This window comes from Euphorbia lathyris, chromosome 6 (assembly GCF_963576675.1).
Source record: "Euphorbia lathyris chromosome 6, ddEupLath1.1, whole genome shotgun sequence".
In the NCBI taxonomy this organism is placed as follows: domain Eukaryota; kingdom Viridiplantae; phylum Streptophyta; class Magnoliopsida; order Malpighiales; family Euphorbiaceae; genus Euphorbia; species Euphorbia lathyris.
The window spans coordinates 58,802,464-58,824,275 of NC_088915.1; the positions used below are offsets into that span (position 1 = coordinate 58,802,464).

General features: G+C 32.5%; 1 protein-coding gene across 1 annotated transcript; it reads left to right on the forward strand.

Annotated features, from left to right (window-relative positions):
- The first annotated feature begins 15,902 nt into the window (after positions 1 to 15,902).
- On the forward strand, positions 15,903 to 20,599 carry LOC136233563 (ER lumen protein-retaining receptor A-like). The gene is made up of 6 exons (XM_066023267.1): positions 15,903 to 16,160; positions 16,463 to 16,728; positions 17,252 to 17,367; positions 19,907 to 19,980; positions 20,071 to 20,134; positions 20,228 to 20,599. Exons 1-6 carry the CDS (start codon positions 16,070 to 16,072, stop codon positions 20,262 to 20,264), a joined length of 648 nt encoding a protein of 215 aa, XP_065879339.1. The 5' UTR covers positions 15,903 to 16,069; the 3' UTR covers positions 20,265 to 20,599.
- The last annotated feature ends 1,213 nt before the right edge of the window (positions 20,600 to 21,812 follow it).

Sequence of the window (21,812 nt, forward strand, 5' to 3'; positions counted from 1 at the left end):
AACCCCTTGAGTTGTTTCCTAGATAGATCCACTTTTATCCGATTGGAATTCGTCGAAAATCAACAAAGGCCTCTCTATCCTTTGTCATGTGGTTTGTTGCACTTAAATCAACAACCTATATAGGATTGAATTTTGTTTAAAGAACATTACTAGATTCATTTATTTCACTCGCATATGAGTTAGTTATTTGTACCTTAGGGGTAGTGCAATATTTTGCATAGTGCCCTTTCAATTGACAGTTGAATGATATGTTCACTTTCTTCTTTTTCATATGCCTTTTGTTATTTTCTATTCCGACTTCTTTATTTCCTTAGCTTGCACACTACCTTTGCCATTGTAACGCTCAATTAATCTGAAAATTTGGAATTATTTCCCATTGAGTGTGAACCAACATAGTTTGCCTCAAGATTAATCTAAATTGATACAAGGTGTTCCTCCTCAAGTTCTAGGTGGAGAATGACAACATCGAAGATTTCATCCCATTCGGAGTGTGTCAGATGCATCTTCATATGCCCCCAATTATTCAGTAGAGAGCGGATAACAACTTGAGCCTTTAACTCATCTGCCAACTGGTGACTTGCATTATTGAGCTCCTAATCATGTTCGACATCTCTCTTAGATGCTTCACTTTAGTGATATCTACCTATTTATTGTTTTTTTTGTTTATTGTTCCCTTTCTGTTCAGATTTTTCATTCTGATTGTCTTTACCGTTGCCCTTGCCCTTGCTAAAAATATGTCTATGTGTTCTTACCTTGTTTAGTTGGAGAGGAGACAATATAGTTTATTTCAGTAGTTATCGTATTTGCGAGTAAACGGTCCTCTTCCAATTCGAGATGTTTTCTACCATAATCAAAGGTTCTTATGGTAGTAGAATGGGTTAAGTGCATTTTCATATACTCTCAAGTATTAGGCAAAGAGCAGATAATTGCCTGGACTTTCTGCTCATCAGTCATCATACGTCTTGTTTGAGTTAAGCTGCATGATCATGTTGGACATTTGTTCGAGATGTTTCTTCATGTCATGATCAGGTCATTTCTTATAATTATCAAACTTGATGGTCAGAAATCTAAGTTTTATCATGGGAAAACCTTCAAAATCTTGTTCTAGGGTTTGCCAGAGATCCCTATCAATTTGATGAACACAGTATTGTTGTGTCAAGTCATCTTCCATAGCACTAAGTATGATAAGAAAAGCAGTAGTTATTCCCATTCATTTTGAGATCTTTGTTCAATTCAGCAATGATTGAGGATGCAGTTGCCATTGTAATAAATTGATCAACATTTAATCGCACATATTAATAGGAAGTTATCTTTGTCAATATGTTTACGTTCTCTATGCAACTTATACTTAATCAACAAATTTGCTCACTAGATTTAAATTCGAAAAAAAAGACCTAACTAGACTCTAATCACCTTCCATTTTCTAATGACCACCTTTACTAATAAGATACAATTATGCATTGAGAATGATGTTTTATGGATTAACATGCATCATATACAAGATGGATACTAATTCTATTGTTCTATGCTTAGTTATCTAAGTTATAATTTCTGGATATAACTAGTATTTAATATCTAAATAATAAATAATTTCATATTTAATATCGTCAAACTTTATTAAGAAAAATGAAACAAGAACAATAATTAATATCTATATCCATAAACTAATAGAAACTATCTCAAAGCTTCTAATTAACTCTTATTGTACCTAACCAATCAAACTAAGTTATAAAAAAGTTTGATTTTTGGTCACGTGACCATATCTTTCTAACTGGGATAGCGTTTCGAAGTTTCTCAGTTAGTTCATTCGGGACTCGACCAAACTTTCTCTTGTAACACGAAGTTGCAATTTTTTTTTCCAGATCTTAGTTCCATGTAGGAATTAGCTTTAGGCATAGTTACTCCTAGGAAGATTAAACATTCCATGAAAGTCACTATAGTTGGCTTATAGCTCATTCTGATGAACCTTCAACATTCAGCTAATAAATTTCTCAAATTTGGAGCTAAAAGTGACTTTCTTAAAGTTCTAAACAACAGTCTTTGGTCTAACCTAGGTGCTAAACCTCCTGCCATTATTTCCCTTTGCATCATGATGATATGGGATGATATTTCCTGAATATCATCGCGTCAAGCAAACTGACTCATCTTGCAACGTTTGATTTCCTTCACCAAATTATTTAGCATGTAATCTGAACATGATAGTGAGCGATAATGGAAACTATGATAGTAAAAGTCGTATCTGCTAAAAAAAATAGAATCAGTAACTAAAAATTTCTTAACCTTTATTATCACGAACGAATTTTGAACAATTCTATATGGTCCAAAATATTTTTTTTTGGAATTATTCAAATTTTTCTTAAATATTCTATAATTTCTATGAATTTTAAAAGTATTTCTATAATTTTAAAATGATTTTTTAATCCACTTTAATTCAAAAATAAATATTCTATTCATCAAAAAATTAAACAAAATATCCCAAAAAATAAAATAAAAAATATTTAAATAAGGTCTAAAAAAATGGAGATAAAAACACCTTCATAAGATATTGCACACGCTAAATAACGCATAAGCATCTGCGATTCATGCGCTGCCAGGTGGCACCCTATGATTGGGCACGTGGTGCCCGCGAACCAATCATGAAGCGCCACAAAGACAACGAGGTGGTCCGAGTGGCCCATGTGATGCCTTTTCGCCTCTTATTCGTCACCGAGTTTGTCCCGTCCTAGGATTCTTGGGGTCTCTAGTCACGTTGGTGAGGTCACATTTTCGAAACGATAAGTCGAGTTTTAGATATAGACATCATATGCTTTGTCTGAGACTGAGATAGTGTTTTAAAGTAAAAAAAAAAACAGATTCCCTACTGCAGGAACACCGTATATTGCGATTTATAGTATATTTTAATGTAAAAACTACAAAACGCGTTCCAATTATATAAAAATTAATCCTAACATATTAATTTTTTATATGGATATATTTATCGTTTCGACTATTAATCCTAAATTAATTAACTAGAACACAAGTTCTAGCGCTCTGATACTAATAAAGGATTTTTACTATCCAAATAATCAAATGAATTCAAATACGAGTTTGAGGCTTTCCTTTTAGAGCTTTGATTAATCTTGAGTAGGTAGCAGAATAATCTTTTAGAACCACGAACTTGTATTACCAGTCATGTATTTCCCATGCCAAAATTATTTGGGAGGAAGAATGATAATTAATCCACGATCTATGTATTTCCCATCTGATTTTTTTATTATTTATTATGTCCGACTTAACCTTCTATTTATAGGTTAGGCTTCCTTATCCTTCAAGAATTAGACAATAATTAATTCATGTTCAAATAATGATTCTAATTCCTGACTAGATTAGTATTCTTAATTAATTAACCAATTAGCTAGAATTAATTCAAGTAGGATTCTTAATTATCTAATTTCTTAATTAGATAAATATTTGAATCCAATAAGAATTTCACCCGAACTCGACTTTAATCCGGGTGGAAATTCTTATATTTATCTGTTTTGTATATATGAAATTACACATGAAAAAATTTATATTTTGTTAATGGGGTTTAAAATTGCTCCGCATACCGAAAAATATTATGGAAGAAAATATTTTTCCGTTTTTTCGATTTTTGTTTACTTAAGAAAATAAGTCAATGAAAAAATTTAAAGTAGTCAATATAAAAATATATGAAAAAAGTGAGGAAAATATTTTACTTTTTACAAAGAGTAAAACATTTTCTTAAGTTTTTGTATTTATTTCATTCATTCTTACTCTTTTGAAAATGGTAATCATCCACTACTTTTTCACGTTTTCTGATATTATAGTTAAATATTGAAAAATATTTTATTTCCAACACACAAAAAATCATTACCTAATATTTCCTAAAAAAAACAATATTTTTCTGATAAACAAACAGACCCAAATTGCAATATTTTATAAGTAGATCTTTTCGGAGGTGCCAACCTGGTTGGGATGTCCGCTGGGTTAGGTCCGTATTTCAATAAAAAAAAATAAGTAGATACTAAATTTATATTTTTTTTCAATAATTATAGATTAAATATACTTTATCCCACTATAGTATATAGATGTTGGATTCAGATCCTCTCCCATTCAACTTAAACGGGAGAGGTTCTGTTTAATAGATTCTGGTCCTTCATTTAAGATGAAGGGCCAAGATCAAAACCCTATGTGATTATTAGATATTTTCAACGGAAAATTCATTTTTTTCTTTAATCTCTTCTTTTCTTTTACTCTATTTAATTTTTTCCTTTTTCTACCATTCCTCCTCTTCTTCTCCACTTTCTCTCAGTTTCTGTAAATTGAACAAGTTAATTAATGATAAGAGAATATAAAAACACCAAATTCATTACCAACTAAACATGTGTCCTGCCTCATTTTAAATTCTTTTGGCACTTTTTATTAAGTTAAAACTCAACAATTAATTGGGACCAAAAAAAATAAAAAGCATCATTAGGATTTTGGTTTTTTATTTTTTGGTTTATTAAACATTTAATTTTTAATTTTAATTTTAATTTATATACATTAAGTTCCTGATCATTTATTTTTTTTATCTTATTAAATCATTGATTATCAAATTAGTAAGTTGTGAACATCTAATTCTGTTAAAAACACGTTATTAATTTCATCCGTATTTAAAATTAAAATATATAATGTTTACGGTTTGAATTAGGATTCGTACAGTTTACCATAGCTACATTACACATCCAAAACTGTTTTCAAACAGTAAAAGAATACAAATTTTGAATGCAGTGAAATGAATAAGACTGTGTTAACCGAATTTTATGTTCAAAATTAATTTTAAGGGTTTGAGATAAAAAAATAAATAAATGATAAATGACTTGTCAAAATAAAAAATTAAGAGCTTAATGAAAAAAATAAAAAATCAAGGGCCTAAAGATGTTTTTTGCCCAAAAAAAATCAAGAACATGAAATGAAATCTATAAAATACCCCTCCTTCCTGAAACTAAATTGAGAGAGAGAGACAGAATAGAGAAGAAGAGTGATGATAGCTAAAGGAAAGGAGTGGGTTTGATGGAGAGAAAAAATGGATAAAGGAGATTAAAGAAAAAATGGATTTTCGATAAAAAAAAAAAAAACAAGAAAACTAATAATCACATAGGGTTTTGATCTTGGCCCCAGAATCTATTGAACAGGACCTCTCCCGTTTAAGTTGAACGGGAGAGGATCCAAATCCATAGATGTTAACTGTTAACTAGAGGGTGTCTAAAATACTTGAGCCGTACTTGCTTGTAGATAATTTAAAGTTTCCAATAAACATATATATCTAAATCTAATTGATATTACATAAATACAGATTAAAATATGGTTTGATTCAAAAAAAAAAAAAAACAGATTAAAATATAGTTTTTTTTTTTTTGATGAAAGATTAAAATATAGTTACATTAATATAACTAACGCCTTTTGTACATTGAATATACAATTAACAGACATATTTTATTAAAAAAAAACAATAAGGTATTAATATTATAATTATAGGGAGTATGAGAGTCACGTGCAAGGATCCAGTAGATGATGAATAATGAGGCATATTGAATGATGTTTTTTCTGATTCTGATGATGCTACTGATTCCTTTTACTATGTACATTGTTTTGTCCTATTCCTCTTCAACTATTCTGACCTTGAAGAGACCTTAGTATGTTTTATGTAACCACCATGCTGATTTTCTTTTTATTCTCTCTTCGTGTAGAGGTATAAATAATCCATGATGTGATAGTAATTTTAATCCCTCCAATATCAAAAATAATTCAGGGATAATCAACAAATTCATCCCTAACATTTTATAGAAATTACGAAGTTAGCCATAATGTATAAATGGTATAAATTTTATCTTAATATTTTTAAACATAATCAATTTTAATTATATGTTACTAAAAAAGTTTAAGAATTTATTTGACTACTATTTAGTTTGCATTTTAGAATAAAACTTTACAAGATCTATAAAGGTATAAAAACGAATATAAAGAGCAAAAATAACCATAAAATGTATTAAAAATATAAAAGAACAATAAAATATATACTTCTCATAAATCCAAATCAGTAGAAAAGCATATGCAATCCAATCATCATTTAAGCCGATCTGAACATTCGGATATGAATCATTTTTTTGTTGCAACCACGTAGATCCATTGATTTACGAACAAGATAAACCGTTTCCGCTCGTGTTAAATTCGAAAAAAATATAATCGAAAGAATAATAGACAACAGATATAATTTAGATGAATAAGGAGATCAGATAAAAATATATGAACACAGACAGAAAAAACACAAAACAATAAAAAAAATACAGAAAATCTAACCAGGTGGGAGGAGGAAGAAGGATGATAAACTTCCCTCTTCCTTTTCAAAATAGATTCACAAAATTAAAAAGGTTGTGTATTTGATATATGATGATGCTCTTAGAAAAAAGGGGAAAGAGATGAGAAGATTTAGCGTGTTATTAATATAATTATAAAACACATGTTAGAATGTTAAAACTAAGTCCGACACATATAAATTAATCATAAATTTTTTTTATCAAAACATTTAAAATATTTACCGTGTTACTAATATAGTTAGAGAAGTTTAGATCTTAAACCTAACGTTTTTAGACAATATCAATTTTACCAAAATTTTGAATAGACTGATTTAATTATTATTTAGTTGTTATATCGGACATTTCAAATATCAATTATGTCTAAAATATTTAATGTGTTACTAACACTGTTATAAAAAAAGTGTTAAAATGCTAACAATTAAGTTTGTCATGTATAAGTTAATCACAACAAAATTTGTCAAAATGTTTAAAATGTTTATGTGTTACTAATATAGTCAAAAATATACAATAAAAAATGTACTAAACTGCTCTAGTTTATCGACAAACTTATTTAAAATGTCTGATCTAACAATTTAATAACAGTGGAACCAGTTTTTTAGAATTTTGGTTAACATATGGCTAAAATTGATCTTGTTTGGAAACATTATGATTAAATTTAAACAATTTCGTACGTTACGATTAAATCGGCACTTCATCAGAAACGTTAGGGTCAAATTTGGACCTTATCCCAATATAGTTACAAATAAGCAATTAAAAAAATTAAGAAATTGCTTGAGTTTATCGACACACTTGTTTGATTAGAATGTTTGATGTGACAATTAAATACAACCAAACCAATATTTTCAAATTTTGATAACGTATGGCTAAAATTAATCTTGCTTTGAAATGTTAGGGCTAAATTTGTACAATTTCATACATTAAAGCTAAATCTACACTTCTCCTAAACTGTTAGGATCGGGGTCGACCCTGATAATTTACGGGTCCTAGGCGGAATAATAAATAAATGCCCCTTTAATAAAAATATTTTACATAAAAAATTAAAATATATTTTAATCCATGATAAATAAATTAAGAATTTTATTAGTAATTATACGGTACGTATTATTTCGTTCACTAAATACAATTGTTTATCCAAAATAAAAAAGATGTTTCACAATTTCTTTAAACTATGGATTAAAACTCCTATTTGACCCATGTGATATCCAAAATTTTATCTTTTGGCTAATGTGGTATTAAAAAAAGGACGGGTCCGGAGAGGGGTCCCACCACAAGGGTGTACTGGGAGCAAGTCTTCCCCTGCCAATTTATTTGGCAAGAGGCCGCTCCTAAGACTCGAATCCGTGACCTCTTGGTCACACGACAATAAAAGACGGCCCGGTGCATTACGCGTCCCCGCTAAGCGAGGGTCCGGGGAGGGGTCCCACCATAAGGGTGTACTGGGGGCAAACCTTCCCTTGCCCATTTTTTTGGCAAGAGACCGCTCCTAAAACTCGAACCTGTGACCTTCGGTCACACGACAATAACGTTTTACCGTTAAGGCTCGCCCTCTGGCTAATGTGGTATTATTTGATAACATTTTCCCCTTAGAGTATTTTCATAAGGGACATTTAACTCATTTTGGATTAAAAAAAAGCTAACCGATTTGTTAATATTTTTTTGCCAATAATTTTTTTATTCTATTTTTCTATATAGACTTAATATGTGGATAAATAAGAAAAATAATAATTCCTTATTTATCTACATATTAAATCTATATGGTAAAAAATTAAATCAAATTTCCGCATGTATGTATCGCATGTCAAAAATTGTGTGACAAATTTTTTTTAGCAAATTGATTAATTTTCCATCCAAAATGGGATAAATGACACTTGTGGAAAATACTTCAACGAGAAAATGTTACCAAATGATATGACAAAATTTTAGATATCACAAAGGCCAAATATAAAAGTAAATTTTAAATTAACCATCAATCTATATTCAAAAAATCAATTGAGCCTCTTTTGAGTTTAAAATATTAATTATTTGAAACTTTTAAAACCTAAACAGATCTGGGTAGTTTAGGTTTCATTTAAAACCCTCAATCTTTATTTAAAACCCTTAATCGATCGGGGACCCTTGTTACCGATCGAGGATCACCCCAGATCAGTAACAGGGAACAGACAGGCAGACTCATGTTTTTCAGTCTGGATAGTTTAAGTTTCATTTTTGGTAAGTTTGTTATTTCTCTTTATGAATGAGGATAAAAGCAATTCCGGGTATAAAGGTATTTTAGTCATTTCTATTAAAATATATTAGATGAATGGATTAGGCTTCAGAATAATTGCATGTTGACGTGTTAGATCTTAGGAATAAATGAGTCTTACTTGATTGAGTCCGACATCGTAGTTAAATCCGAAAGACGAGTCCCAATGTTCCACAACTAACGTTTATTATCTTGCAAGTTTAATAGATTTATTTTCATAGGGCTAGATTTGACGTATTAGGACAAAATGGTGCTATGTAATAATTTTACATTCCAGTATTTATTTATTGCTTTTGAACGATTAAAATGATATCTAATTAATCTGGAATAAAAATATAATGGTATTTTAACAAAGACAAGTCTACGTGTTTGTTAATCAAGCCTTTGAACCGTTTAAGTCACGAACCTAACTCTGAAGAGATGACATGTTGTGGGCCCGTATGTCATCTAATTATTTAACATGTTCCTGAGCATTAAAAATCGGGTGGAAAATCCGATCTAAATATTCTAATCTTCAAAACATGATAAAAGGTTAGAATATACTTAAAAGAATGCATGTACCGGAAGGGGACACGCTAAGCTTCGTCCTTAAAAATGGTAAGTGATGGTGACATGTAAAAACAGAACTCTATTTACCGAAATTGCCTCCTTGTAAGAGTAGGGTAGTCGGGTTCCACGGCCGCTCACAACAGCCAACTGTCTACAATCTTCAGTATCATGCCCTTTGCTCTTGTGAAACTCACAATGCAAACCACTGCACCTTCGACCTGAAGACTTTAACTTTGGGAGGATACTGAATATGTTGTTTGTTAGACTCTACCCAATACAGAATCTCCTTCCTAGGGGCATTTAGAGGTACATAAATGTGATCTACATTTTCTTTAAAAAAAATTATGTTCCTCTTTACCCCTATCGCTATTCCCCTCATTCGGTTGATGCACGGAACTCAACCTCTCCTTTAGTAGTGGGTTCAAACGATGGCTATCCTATTTAACAAAGTCTATATCCCTCCTCATCAAATCTGGAAATGTATGAGGTCTTCTTATTGTCAACTCCTTAGATACATCCTTACTCCGGCAATTACATACCATGGCCTCCATCATTGCATTGACATTTAGATTCTTAATTTGAATTTCCACCCTCTGAAACCTTTCCATCCATTCCTTTAATGATTCACTCGGATCTTGAACCAGATAGTTCAAATCTTGCATTGTTTTACTTTTAGGAACGAAAGTGATAAAGTGATCACAAAACTCCTGAGACATTTGCCTAAAAGATCGAATAGACCCATGTAGCAATTGATCATACCAGTAGGAAACCGAATCTCATAATGTTCTTGAAAATAATCTAAACATGACCGCATCCGTTGCCGTAGTGGTTTGTAGAGCCCTTTGATTTTTTTTACATGAAGAGTGGGAACGGTCATCCCATTGTAATCCTTCAGCACTGGATACTTAAATCCTCTAGGCATTGGCTGGCCCATGATTTCTGCACTTAAAAGAGTTTCAGTCTCAATAGCTACTGAACCTTTAGTTTGAAAACCTTAATCTTTCAATACTTGCCGAAGCTCTCATTTGATGAGATTCAATATTTCCTCTTTTAGTGATAGCTCTTTCGGTTTCTGTCTCGTAAGCTCCAAATCACAACGATTAGGGGACTTAGATGTACCAAAACTTCTCTTATAAGGATCATAATGTCTAACCAATGATTCAGGGGAATCATAATGATCATATCTTCGTCTCTTCGGGCATCTTGAATTTATTCCCTGTTGAAATACATTTCCACATGATTTTGATTTGACAAAATTTTTTAAGTACAATTAAATATATTCTAAACACACTAAGTTTAAATGCTTTGATTTATTATACTAATGTGTTTGTTCAATGTTGAGTTATATTGTTTATAAGACATAAAGACTAAAAGGCTTTAAGCCCAATACGGAAGTCAAAGCCCAAGTCAAACAGATCAAGACCACTCGGCCCGCGTGTGCAAAACGCTGCCATTGTGTACAAAACGCAGCTCAGCGAGAGAAGGTTCGAGAAGACCTTCGTTGAACAACTTCGGAATGAAGCTGCTGAGTTGTATCGATAAAGAGTACAAGAAAGCAGCTGAGCAAGAACAACTTCCAGACAAAGTATTTCTACTTTGGGTAAAGTTCAGAAGACACAGAAAGTTGTCTAGTTGACCTTACCATAAATGGAGAGACATTCTGCAGGACTGACTAAAAGCTGCTCAACACTGAACGAAGATAGAAGATACTTGAATCTGATTGGCCGAGAGCACTGAGCAGGACTGAGTGACAATGACAGGAAGCCGTTTCCCTCCAACGGTTATTTCGAAATTCGAAATGACTGATGCCTCAGACGTCTCTATAAATAGGGCCTTTCAGTTGCTTCATTCAACACAGAAATTTATCAAGCCATTACGCTGACCAAAATTCTACTCAAAGTTCTGTGAGAAAAAGCAAAGCAAATACTTATACCAAATTCTATATCTTTCGTGTAAAAGTCTAGAGTGATTATTCAATCATCTAAGGTGTCTTAGCAATTGTTGTTTAGGACAAATCTTTATCATTTCTAGAGATTAGAAAGGAGAGGCTGAGTACTCGGTTATAGTACTCAGCGAGAGATTAGGAGTGAGTAGAGGTATAGAGGAAGGTACTCTTTTTATACACAGCTTCTAAGTTGTAAAAGGTTTGATGTTCTACCGTTAAAGAGCTCAGTAGAGAATTCGAAAGCTCGGAACGTGTTCCGGGGACAGGACGTAGGCTTAAAGGCCGAACCTGGATAAATCTGCTGAGTAACATCTTTCTAACCTTAAACTCCTTAATATATATATTGCTTGCTTAAACAAAACTGACCAAGTAAAGAGGTCACGCTGAGTTGTGTTGTATTGAGTATCTGAGTTCAGGAATAGACTCAAGTGCTATCTCCTGACTCAAAGAAAGAAGCTGACTTAGTCACCAGTTAACTAAGCTAGTGTCTTAATTTACTCAGCGCGCTGTGTAATCTTTTTTCAAAGAAAAAGAAGTCAGCCTTAACGTACTAAAATTTTAAATAGTTCTTATCCCCCCTTGGAACTAACTTGTTACGTTATAAGGGACCAACATTCCCCTCACTGTTGGTCGTGGCTTCATTGAAGAAGGTGAATGGCGATACCTATGATATTGAGGGCTAACAGACCTTTCCCTAGATCTCCCCCTTGCTTTCACAGGTTGAGACTCTGCCGAACGATCCTTCCTCCTAGGACATGTCTTTATGGTGTGATGTCATGTAGAGCAAGCAACAGAACTTCCTCCCTCTTCATTTTTACCACTCCTTCTCTCCTCTAGTAACTCCAAACGCATTGCCTCCATCTGAGAGGCATGCTCAGCCCTCAAAATATTCATAGATTCTTGAACAGAGCCCGTGTTGTATATCAGTTGTTTCGTAAGATTATCCATGAAGCATCGTTGTTCTGGCTCCAAAGACCCCAGACAAGCTATAATTTGCTTATTGAGCACTGGTGTGACAAAGAGAGGAGGAATAAGTTTATTATGAGAATCTAACAAGTCATGATTGGCAGTAGCTGAAGAACTGGGAATACCTTCTACTCTCTGACTAAGTGGAACTAGAGAATGAGCAATTGATTGAACAATTTGCGGAGTAACTTGTTGAAGAACATGCTCAATTGTGGGATGCACCACAAATGACTGAACATAAACCATCATGTAACAAAGTAAGATCCACATTCACCGCACCAAAATATTATTGTACTTTTGTGTAGTGCATCTCTGATTAGAACTCCGATCAGCTAAAAACACAATATCAAAGTCAATTGATAATCGAGAGAATATCAAAGACTAAGTGAACGAAATGTATTAAAGTGATTAAGAATTAGATACCTGGATTCTAGGAAGACTTCTACTATTTATAGATAATCATAACTGTTCCTTTGAACACGTGACGGTTTATGATAGGTCAATGCACCCTATCTTTGCGTGCCAACGTGATTATGAGAGTGATGAGCGTATATTTGGAGTCCAATATTTTGATTGGTCCATGTGTCCCTTGCAAATATACTCTCAAAGCTGCCTTCGGCCATATGAAGATGACCGAAGGTCAATGCTTCGGTTGATGTCGTTATTCTTCTTTTCCTTGCACTGTCCAAGGCCCATCTGAATTCCTTAAGTTGTATTGGACCTTCTTGAGGCCAGCCCAAATAACTTAATACAATAACAGAAAAAAAAACAATTGTTTCTAAACCTTCCATTGAGGCTGAATACAGAGCCATGTTTGCTGTAACTAGTGAGTTACAATAGATGCTTTACATCTTTCAAGCTCTTCAAATTCCACATCCACAACTTATTCCACTCTTTTGTGATAACTCCTCTGCCCTTCACATCATCAAAAAAAAAACTCAACCTTTCATGAGAGGACTAAACATATAGAGTTAGATTGTCATTTTGTTAGAGAGAAGTTTTTAGAAGTAAAAATTAAACCATTGTCCATTTCTACTCGAATGCAAACTACGCATGTTCACCAAAACTTTACCATTTTCATAATTTTTTTTCTTTACTTCACAAACTGAGTGTTTTCTCTATTTACATACCAGTTTGAGGAGGGGTAATATGGATATAATTGTAAAGTTCTATTAATAGAAGGGATACAAATATAATGTGTTATTAATAGAAAGACTAGTTAGGATATTTACCATTTTCCGTTATTATAGCTGTTGTAATTGCTCTTTATAAAGAAACCTTGTATTATGTTTATGTTTAATGAAAGTCCAAAGATTTCTTCTTTCTTTACCTCTCAATCACTAATAACTGTCGAAATATCTCGTCGGGATCCAACCAAGGTTTCTTTTGTAGAACATTGATACAAGGAAGACAAATTGCTCCGAACATCTAATTGCCCACCCCTCTTTGCTCGTACAATATATATCTAGATCTTATCTTTTAGGTCTCGTTTGTTTGTTGGAAAATTATTTAGTTGAAGAACATATATTTGGATCTTATCTCTTATGGGCGACAAAATTACTTAGTAGGGACAATAGTTTGTGTTCTTCCGCAACACAAGGTTTTTCCTTCACCGATGTATTTTCTATTTCTTTTTAATACAAGAGCTTCTTTTATATATATAAAGATAAAAAACTAAACACAAATTATCTGAGCACAATTATAAGTTAGGTTAATTTAAATTTGATTATGAAAGTACAAATGCAATCCAAGCGGTGACCCAACTTTAAATTAAAATAATTAATAGCTTTTAAAGAGAGAAGAATTAATATAACAATAAAATAGAATCTCTTTTTATTTTTCTTGAATGGAGTTTGAAAGGTAGAAAAACTTTGATTAGCATAATCCAAAGTTGTCAATGAATTAAAAGTGTCAAAATGAAGGTGATTGTTTGACCTTTTGAACAGAGAGGGTGGAGGGCATCATTTTAATTCATTGGAATCTTTTAAGCATGTCTAGTTCCCAAGGGACAAAAGCTTGGTTAATTGCCCCAATCTCTAGTTTTAAAATCTCTTCTTTATTTTAAGAAAAGTTAATTCACATTTAAGCACTTAGCAGGAGATTACTACTCACATGCCTATCTTCATCTTTGAATTGCATCCAAGAATTCCATCCCTTTACTGCTGCTAGGTATAGATAGGGAAGTAAACGGAGCTGAGAGAGAATTGAAAAAAAACCCATATACAGTAAAACGTCTAAAACATTACTCTATATAGGAATAACCTCTATTTTGTTATAAAAAAATTCGGTCTCAATTTGGTAATAAACTCTATTATCAAACTCTATTTAGTAATAACATCCCAATTGTTATACAAATAGCACAGTACCAAATATATTCCTATATAGAGATTGATAAAACTTTTTATCCAAATTGTATTCAAATTCTTTCCAACCCTAAACAGTTAGGATGAACTCTGAACACATTTCTGATAAGGTTAAAAAACTGAAATCATTTAGAATTGAAAAGAACTTTGGAGTGAGGTTTTTTTTTTGTCGATTTTTATATGTTATTTTTATTAAGATAAATATGTCATTGTTAACAATTTATGGTTAGTAGATGTCATCACCAAATACAAATTAATGGCGTTATTTTAAATAATTGTTACAAACTTTTAAATCACGACTTGCTTTTGCAAATAAGGCAAATTATAAACACTTTTTTTTTACTGTCTATTTTTTTTTAAAGAATAGTCTTTCAATTAAAAAATAATGTCGTTACAAAATACTCTATCTAGTCGATGCGGTAAAATAAATGAAATCAAATGACTAGCATTGAAAAGAGTGTTGCGTGCAATATGATAAACAACTTCATTTGCTAATCGAGGAACATAAAAACCATAAAATCCATTATATTGCTACTTTTATTTGAGATTTTTTGTATACATAAATCTTTATTATTAAATTAGATTTTTTACTTTACTTACCTTTATTAAATTAGATTTTTTACTTTACATAAATCTTTATTATTAAATTAGATTTTTTACTTTACTTACCTTATTTTTACTTTTACATAAATCTTTTTTAAGGGTGATAATTTTTAGGTTAGTGTCATATTCGTAAAGTGAATCAATCTTAATCTAGTATTAAACAAATTCATGCTATAATCGTGTCAACCTAATCAGATTAGTTTCAATTTTATACCGTGTTTTCGAATCATATATAATTTTACTATACATCTATTTCAATTTTAATACATCTATTTTAATTGTAATATTTAAAAATATAGATGAATACAATAACATTTCTAAATATTTTATGTCATTTTTAGATTAGCATGTTAATTCTAACCATCCAAAAACCTACTGATATAATATTAGTTCGTATAATGTATTAAGTGATATGTAATTTTACTATCTCTATTAAAGCTACATATAAAAATATGGAAGGTTAGAGTTATGTTCACACATGGTAATAATGATAACTTTATCACCTTTATTAATTCACATGAGATGTAAATAGATGAGACAATATGATCATAATTTTAAATATTTGTAACATTTTATCTACTAAGTTGAATCTTATTGTGTGCCGATTTCATATTATGTAATAAAATTGTATGTAGTTTTTACCATTTTTAATAAATTCTTGGCTCCGGCACTCTGAATGTCGATAGGGATACCATCGACAATCCTACTCAACTCAACTCAACTCAACCCCAACGGTTGGACTTGGACATGGGCCTATATATGGGTACAAAAGGGAACTCCGATACCTACAGCCCACAAAGTACAAGCCCATCTACGTCCGTGGAGGTGGAAAGCAAACAAGGCAAATGCCATTTCCAAGTGCCACGTCAGCTTTTTTGTTTTCCTTTTCGCTCCTGTCACGAAAATTGAATCCAGAAAAGAAGAGAAACCCATATTTCAATTCCTTCGATTCAATTTTTTTATGAGCTATCCTCTTCTTCCTCATATCTAATTAATCCAATAAATTAGGGCGCCAACGATCTACTTTGCTACCATTTCCAAAATGAATATCTTCAGATTGCTCGGAGATATGACTCATTTGATCAGTATTTTGATTCTGCTTCTTAAAATCTACGCCACCAAATCTTGCTCCGGTAACCCCCACCGCGCCGCCGCTTCTCAATTATCATTTCTAGTTTCAATTCGTAACGTACAGTTGAATTTATTTGCGCATTGAGTATTTTCCTGTTTTCATTTTTTATTTATTTTTGGAATACTGGTCTTTGTGGAGGTATATATTTTTCTTTTTATTTTGTGAGGACTTTATACATTGGTTGCAATTGCTATCGTATTTTTGGTTGATTTTATCTCCGTGAAAGCAAGATGAGAATTGCATTTTTATCAAAAGCATATTCAAATTCAATTGAATGGTTGGATTTTTATTGACAACATTTAGGGATTTCGCTGAAGACGCAGGAGCTGTATGCGCTGGTGTTTGTGACGCGATACTTAGATCTATTCACAGACTTTATCTCTGTGTATAACTCTGTAATGAAGGTGGTGTTCATTGTGAGCTCGCTTGCAATTGTATGGTGTATGAGGCGCCATCGTATGGTGAAACGCACTTATGACAAACAGCTCGACACGTTTCGGCATTACTTCCTTATTGCTGCGTGCTTGGGGTTGGCTATTTTCCTGCACGAGAAGTTAACTATTCGAGAGGTGACTTCTTTTATTAGGCCTAGCTATTCTCTTAAATCAATGTGAAGATAGAGATGTATGTATGTGATTAATAGAAGCCGACTCAGGAAGAGGCCAAAGAAACTAATCCATTGCAAAGGAGTTTGTATGAGAAAATATGATCAAATATTTGTTCATTGGTAACGACTGAAACATTTTGAGTTCATAATTTAGAAAAAACTACCTCTTTTTTACTGTCAAGGTTCAAGAGGCACTTAAATTTCTGAGTAGATGATGAACAAGTTTAGGTTTGTGCACTTGCAATAGCATGATCATTTACCGTGTTGATAGGAAGTGAGTACACATTGGTTTTTTCTGTATACTTGCACTCGCATACCCTCCTCTCAATTGCCCTCCACAGCAAGAACTTGTAAATTAATGTTGTCATGATTTGCTAAAAAATTGTATGCAAAGTTGCAATAAGTGGTTGGCTGTATTGTTGCACTGCCCTTTGTTATTGAACTTTATCAATTTCGTTCCTTAAAATTTGTATAACTTCTCGCAGATTTTCTGGGCATTTTCGATATACATGGAGGCAGTAGCAATTCTTCCTCAGTTAGTATTACTTCAACGAAGTGGGAATGTGGATAATTTGACAGGGCAATATGTTTTCTTGCTGGGGTATGTACATGCATGTTCTGGTACATTAGTTGTATAAAAAATTAAGTCATAGAAGAAATTTAATATATGAATGTTGTCTTCTTTAGATTCATGTTTCCATTTGGGAATCTAAATTATCTGAGATGTTTGGTTTCATAACCTTGTTGTCTGGCATCTTTGTCCATGGACAATCATACAAGAAGAAAGTAATCATGTCCAAACCATCATAAATGCATATTACTTCCTTGATTTTTTTTGGCATGTTGTAGTCATACAAAGGTGGGTTTGTCCATGTAAGGATCGGGTGAGTAATGAAATAATTAGGACAAAAGTAGGGGTTACATCTATTGAGAATAAAATGAGTGAAAACCGACTAAGGTGGTTTGGCCATGTAAGACGAAGAGAGCTTGATGCGCCGGTTAGGAGGACTGAAGAGTGGCAAAGGGATGTAATGGTGATGGGTAGGGGAAGACCTAAGCAAACTTGGAAGAGGGTGATCGAGAGTGATATGAGTTTATTGGGGATTGAGGGAAAATATGGCTGTGGATAGGGCAGAGTGTAGGGAGAGAATTTTATGTCGCTGACACGACTTGATTTCACGGTTTTATATGATGGTTCATGTTAGCCGACCCCGAATCATTTTGGGACTAAGGCTTTGTTGTTGTTGTTGTTGTAGTCATACTAAGTATTGTTGTGTTTGATGCTTTTATGTCTTTGAATATAAGATGCATGTTTGAGTTTTTACTTTCACTCTCTTCAAATTTTTCGCCCCAACATGAACATGTCTTTAGTCACTAATAAGGCCTTCTCCTGAAGTTATTTATTACTACATTGCATAATTGAATTCTCTGCCATCCTGGATGAATCTGCAAAGCATATTCACGTCAATTAGCTTAAATTTCATAAGTGAAACTATGCTTTCGGTATGATGTATTGAATTGTGCTTGGTGCATGAGAGATTATGTATTATGCTGGGAAGCACCTCTTATGTTTTGTTCATGGTGAGGATAGGTGGGATAGCAAACTAATCCCCTTGAACTATAGAAGGAGCTTCTTCTATTATTTTGATATTTCTGCAGATGTATGATCTTTGGCTTTATGCGCATCAATTTGTGGTCGCTCCCAATTTTAGATAAGAGGGTTTTGGTAATTCGTTGGCAAACGTTACAGTGCATCTACATCTTTTGGACAGAAGTTTCAGGAAAAAGAATGTGAATGGAACAAAGTAATGAAGATGTTGTACTTCTGAAGGCCAGTGTGGAATAATTAATGTTTGTTCTGAGGAAAGCAATCAATTAGGTATAGCCTTAACTAAAGTAGATATTTTTGTACTAACACTCTATTTAAAAGAATGGATGGCTGTTTGATGGAAAAATATGGATAGTCACAAAAGGACATCATTGATATGGAGAAAGCTTATGACAGATCACAAGAGATGTTATATGGTGGGTATTGAGAGAAAAAGGGAGTTCCCAATCACCATTGTATTACATCAAGGATCTGCTTTGTTTCTTTAGCTGTAGATGAGTCGACCAAGCATATCCAAGATGAGGTACCTTGGTACATCTTATTCATGGATAACATTATTTTTATAGGCAAGACTGATAAACTATTGAGGAACCAAGTAGAAAAAGTCTGAACTTTGGCTAAGTACTTTAAAGGGAGAGAGTACAAGTTGAGTAGAACAAAGATAGAGTATAGACATTATACCTTTAGAAATAGAAAGACTAATGTAGTTATCAAGTATTTTGTGGGCATATACCTTCATGTAACTAGTTTTCCTATGTAGGATCTCTTACTCATAGTATGAGAGAGATAGGAGAGAATGTCAGTACTATGATTGGAGCAGGACAGATGAATGGAGAAATGCAACATAGATGTTATGTGATAGAATTATAGAAACATGCCTACTACAACTGAAATAAAAGTTTAAAGAAGAATTCTCCAACCATAATGCTTATGGAAGCAAGTGTTCGGCAGTAAGAAGACAAAATATTGACAAGAAGTGTAGTGGAGATGAGGATGTTGAGATGGATGAGTGGGGATACATACACGTATCTATAAGATTAGAATAAATATATTTGCAAAATCTTAGTATGTGAAACAGAAAACAAAATAAGTTAAGAGCGGTTAAATTTGTTTGGGCACATTCAATTTTGACTAAAAATAGGATTAGATATAGTAAAGTAAGGAAGAGGAAGAGGAAGATTGGATTTTTTATTATTAGATCTCTCAGAGAATTTTATTTTAAGCAGAAATGAGTTGAAAAGAGTAATAGATATAGCCAACCGCAACTAGTTGGGATTAAGACATAGTTGTTGGTGTTGTAACACTATATTTATGTGTGAAAATTGCATGGAAACGGAAGTGGAAGCTTTTCAAAACCAAAGTTTCTGTGCAAGTGCTTTATGCATCGCCTCCATTGGTACTGAATTTCTTTTGGGATATCTTGAATTTACATTAATATATATTTTTTTTTAAATGCGTCTGCATATGAACATTTATCTGTTGTTTTGATCTATAATGTAATGCACTTATTAGCAATATATTGAATCTGCAGAGCTTATCGAGCTTTCTACATCCTGAACTGGATCTACCGCTATCTTACAGAGACACATTTCAATCGATGGATCTGTAAGCCTATTAAGAATTAGACATAAATGCTTATTTGCAAGAATTATGTGTAGCTATGTTTTGACCTCCATCTCTTTTTTTATACCTCAGCTTGCGTTTCTGGTCTTGTCCAGACAGCTCTTTATGCAGATTTCTTCTACTACTACTTTATCAGGTATGAAAAAGTTAATTTTAAATTTTCTGTGTTAATCATTCTTTCCTGTTAGTAATGTGACATATAATAATCCCTGGTCTTTTTTCCCCACAGTTGGAAAAATAATGCCAAGCTTCAACTGCCAGCTTGAATCAGGTATCAGCTTGTTGAAGTTGTACACTTTGAAGTTGTACACTTCTAGTGCTGAATCACTGCTAACGTTCTTGAGATTTTATGGGATGCAAAGGCGCTATGTTACAATTGTTTCGAGTTTGTATCAATCCCGTGTGTACCAAATGTTGACAAGGTGGGTGAGTCTGTTTGGATTTACCCGTAGATTAGGTTTATATACCAGTCCTGATATAAGTTGCTAATTTTATTCTACAAGCAGCTTCTACTTCCTTTTTATGTATTGGATATCGGAGGGAAAATGAAGATGCTACTAACGTTACTGTTCAATCTAGTAGTACTAATAGAGTTAAACAAGTTGCAAATGTTCGTAGAATTGCTTGTTGCATGCTTTGCTTTTGCTCTAGTTTCGTTTATTGCTGCTGTTGAGAGAAATGATGTTTAAGTTTAGTCATTCCTAGTTACTTCTGTCCATATTGTGCAATTTGTTTTCTCATAAGCAGGGACAGATCTGGGGGGTTTAGGGGGCTTGAGCATCCTATTACAAACTCTCCTAACAAGAACACTAAAAAAAATTCAATTCATAAATCACGATAAGTATCATCTCTTAGTAAATTCTAGATCCGTTACTTTTCGATAAGAATACAACGAAGAAGAAGATTTGTTCGTGGCTATGATGGAACAAATTTCGTGGCCATGATGGAACAAATTTCATTTACTATCTTTTAAGTTATTTAAACACTTGAAATTTCATTTACTATTTTTAAGATTATTTAAATACTTGGAAGTTGTGTTAGTGTGACCAAATACAGCATATATGCTTTAAACAAATTTCCTTAACAATGTCCTAGGATGTTGATTTAGCTTATTTCCATTGTAAAGTTCAACTCTGGGATCTTTAGGTCAAGAGATTAGTCTTTTAATTACTTAAATTAAACTTAACTTTTTTTCAAAAATGAAATTCTAATATAACTAGAAATGGTTGTATAGTAAGTGTTGATTGGATAAAATCCCAATCTACTTTGTACTTCCAATTTTCATTAAAGGTAAATAATGATGATAATCGGCAGTGGCGGATCCAGAATTTTATACATGTGGGATTAATTTTAGGTTTGCGGCTGGTGTCGGAGTTAGATTTATAGAGATGGAGAAAATTTCTAAACTACAGCCCACAATATTTCAACAAATTTTTTTTAGTCTCTAGCATCCTGAATTTTCGTCGTTTCGGTGTGTTGAATAACAAAAAAAATTAAACATAACCGGTCTAAAAGAAGTTGATATATGTAATATTTTATAAATAGAAAACTAATTTTTTAAAATTAATAGTTTTTAGTCTCAAAAGTGTAAAAATTGATTTAGGAAAAAAAAGTACGAAGATATAGAAAGTGATTAATAAAAATAAAAGAAAAATACAAAAATAAATCTCAATCATAAATCACCTGGTTTAAAAATTTACAAACAAGTACCTTGTGTTATGTTCTGTTAGCAGACACAGTCCAAACTGACTAGCGGTGTTAAAAAAAGTCAAATGGCAAATAGTTATTTTTGTCATTATATTTATTTATATTAT